This window comes from Ischnura elegans, chromosome 6 (assembly GCF_921293095.1).
Source record: "Ischnura elegans chromosome 6, ioIscEleg1.1, whole genome shotgun sequence".
Lineage (NCBI taxonomy): Eukaryota > Metazoa > Arthropoda > Insecta > Odonata > Coenagrionidae > Ischnura > Ischnura elegans.
The window spans coordinates 33,539,684-33,543,289 of NC_060251.1; the positions used below are offsets into that span (position 1 = coordinate 33,539,684).

A 3,606-nucleotide genomic window follows, 5' to 3' on the forward strand; every position below is an offset into this window, starting at 1 on the left:
ATGCGATGTGCGATTATTCACATAAGTGGAGAGAGTATAAAAGGCAAGCGAAGAGTTTTTCGTGCATCAGAACCAACTCGTTCATCACCACAACAGCAACAGCATCCATCATCCAACGACATGTCTTGCAAGGTAAGACTTTTAACTTATAACTCAAAAATAACCTTTAAAAAACAACCGCGTAAATTCCATCCGCGATACTACAAAAGTCCAACCGAAAGTAAATATTCAGAAAAAAATCTATAAATGAAAAATACTAACTGCAATCTAGACTTGACCTAGAGTTTCCGAATACACAGCGACTGGTTTCATCATGGAGCCTAAAAAGTTTATCGGCCTTCGTTAACTAAAGCGTGCCAGTAATTTTCCACATGCCCATTTATTTCTCTTCACGACCGGGTGCAATAAGTTTTTTTAAAGATTCTCAAGCGGGTTGAAAGAGGTTGAGAAGTAAAATTAAAGTATTTATAGACATTTGGACAGAAAATTTCCGCTAACTTTCAATTAATAATAAATATACCTTAATTCTACGAAATTAGACATCTTATTATACTATCTTTTTGGAATTTTTTCACAATTCAGCCAATTAATGTAGAAAGTGTCTAAAAGTTGAAGCCCCAGAAAAAATTAATGTTTGATGTTAATAGGGAAAATTTAGTGTCCCATTTAACGGAATTTATAACTTTAATTACTAAAATACTAAAAATCAAATTTATGTTATTAATTACCTCTTCGCTAAATTACTAACACTAAATGTCTAACTTAAATCACGAGAATACTACAAATTAATGTTTCTTGAGTATCGCACTGAAAGCTCTTCACACATATGGCTTACGAGGATAATTTTATTTAAGTCAACCTTATACTCTTCCACACCAATGTAGGTTCGAGACCAATATGCGTTTTGAGATTAACTTCGGAAGCATATCTGCATTATGAATGGGTATTCCAACATATATGCTTTCATTTAATAATGAAAATGTGACTCAAAGTGACTTGTTCTCAAGCTTGAGTTAATTCTGGCATATTAATGGTAATTTGAGCTAAATTTAAATATCATACCCAATACAAATTTGAATCCAAACTATCTTTCAAGGCATGTTCCTTCAACTTACACTCACAGATAGTTTTGCACTTCAAAATATGCAATTTTTTTCAAGTGCAAATTTCGACTCAAAGACGGTAAGGGAGACTATGCCTTCATTACCCCTCCTCCCTCATGGATCCGTCCCTGGCGAAGATTGAATAGTTCAATTTTATCCCCTGAACGAAAGTATTTAATTGATTTCTTAATAACCCTTTCCCTCCATTGCGAATAGAAAATCTGCGCTTCGGCCGTCGCCGTCGTCACGCTACTCGCAATGTGCCACGCTTTCCCTCGCCAAGAAATGGAGGACCAAATTTCCCAAGCCTCTGTGGGCACAGAGCAAGGACTTGAAGGGGTGGAGTATCAAGTAAGTATTTTAAACTCTGACTTCATAGCCTTTCAACACTTTGTAAACTCTTATTTCCATTACATATAAGTAAAATTACAACACGTGGTACCAAAATTGACCCTATATGCGTTTTTGCAACTAATAAGTAGAAATGGATTCCTCGAAGAGTCGAATGTTAGAGTACCACATATAAGTAGTGTTATCAAAACCATGTATTCAGGAAAAAAACATGGTATAAAATAATTTATGAAATACAGTAAAATTCGCTCTCTTTCAATTTAGATGGCACAAGATTAAAACATTTATCGAACTGACGTAAATCTTTTTCAAGACGCTTCTCTGATTATTGTCATTAGTGATATGGTAGATGCTAGATGTTAAAGGAATTTTTACAATGTAGCTACAGAGAGCTAAATAAATCAAAGAAAGTCTATTCAATCTACGCTATCTATAATTTTAAGTACTGCTTATCTATTACAAGATTTAATAAAAATATCCAACAATCAACGAAAATGGGTTTAAGCCACGGAACACAGGAAAACCATTTCGATAACACCCAAATATGAAGTCACCCTCGATTATTTTAAGTTCAAATACTGGATATAATATATACATTACTGAATTTGTTCGTGCATTTCTGCATTCATTCAGATCGTAATTTCAAAATTTAATGACATATTCGATTTCCGTAGATGAAATTGAAGAATCCTAACTTATCCAAACAAAGACACATCATGCCTCATAGCTCTTTGCTCTTCATTGTGTCAGAGGTCGAGAATTTTCACGAATTACAGCTCGCAAACAAGATTCTGTAGAAAATTATGGCTATCATCACTTCAGAGTTGCAAATTTCACTTGCTAGCGTGGCTATTGGAAAAGAATCATTTTCAAAATATTATCATCTGCGCGAGGAGAGGCCATAATGTATTATTAGTCACAAAGCCCATAGTAGCACAAAATATCAGTTGTTGGACAAAGACTAACCGGGTAAAGTAAAAGAGCGTCAGTAAAATTTTGTCCACCAATCATAAAAACAGCGGCTCAAGGCTGAGCAACAAAAATAGTTTTGAGACTTACTTTGGTGACAATATCTTTCTATTAATCACATACCTGCCAGAAATTTTTAGGCAATCCTAAAAAAAAGTCTTTTCCCCGTTCTATATTTCAATATGCTTTGCACCGTACCGTGCATATTTTTATCTACTGCATTTAACTAAAGAGGTATAAATAACCTCTGCTTTTCACTGAGATGTTTCCAATAAAAACTTTTATTTTTTTATTTCAAAATGGAAAGTCGTCCCAAATCTTCTGCACAACATACTGTACATTGTTAGGGCCGGAAATAGGAGTTGTATCAGTGGGGGCAAAGATCAGTTTGCCACCCCTAGCCCCTGACCTCTTCTCTCTCCTTCCCTCTCTGTCCCCTCAGGGTAAAATTTAATACATCCATAGCTATTTTTTTGAGATACGGTGGTTAAAATTACACACCATATGTAAATATAAATTCATAATTATTCTAAAATAATTTAACTACATAAATTAAATAACTTTTTTAATAAACTTTTAAAACTTTGCCGCCCCTTGAATAACGCCGCCCGAGGCACGTGCCCCCTCTGCCGCGCTCTAGTTTTAGGCCACCTGTAAATACTTTAACCCATTTCACTTCAATTTATTTTCTGAATATCGAGGTCCTATCCTCTATTTATTTTTTCTGAGGCTCTTCTTAAATCGAATGGTGTTTAATGCCATGATATTTTGTATTTTTATTTGTTGTAGATTTAAGGATGTCAAAATATTTATAATGTTCCCCTAAGTTGCGCTAAAATTACGAAAATATGACAAAGAGCTACATTCGCCATTGTGCGAATTGGCATTGGAAGATCATGTAGGCTCTACTCATGATTTCAACGCAAGGGGTTAATTATATGTATGCTCACAGGTGTATCCCAGATACCAGTTCAACTACGCAGTTAACGACCCAAGTACCGGAGACGTTAAGTCCCAGTGGGAGACGAGAGATGGCGACGTTGTCAAGGGCAGTTACAGTCTCCAAGAAGCAGATGGCACTGTGCGCACCGTCGAGTACACCGCTGACAAGATCCGTGGATTCAACGCAGTGGTACAGAGGACGGGTGTCGCAAACCACCCCACAATCGTTCCAAAGCTTTAA

The 3,606-nt window shown here is 35.9% G+C and overlaps 1 protein-coding gene across 1 annotated transcript; it reads left to right on the forward strand.

The window, feature by feature from the left end:
* Positions 1–3,606, forward strand: LOC124161333 (pupal cuticle protein Edg-84A-like). The gene is made up of 3 exons (XM_046537647.1): positions 1–132; positions 1,320–1,454; positions 3,376–3,606. The coding sequence occupies exons 1-3, from the start codon at positions 1–3 to the stop codon at positions 3,604–3,606; spliced, it is 498 nt and encodes a 165-aa protein (XP_046393603.1).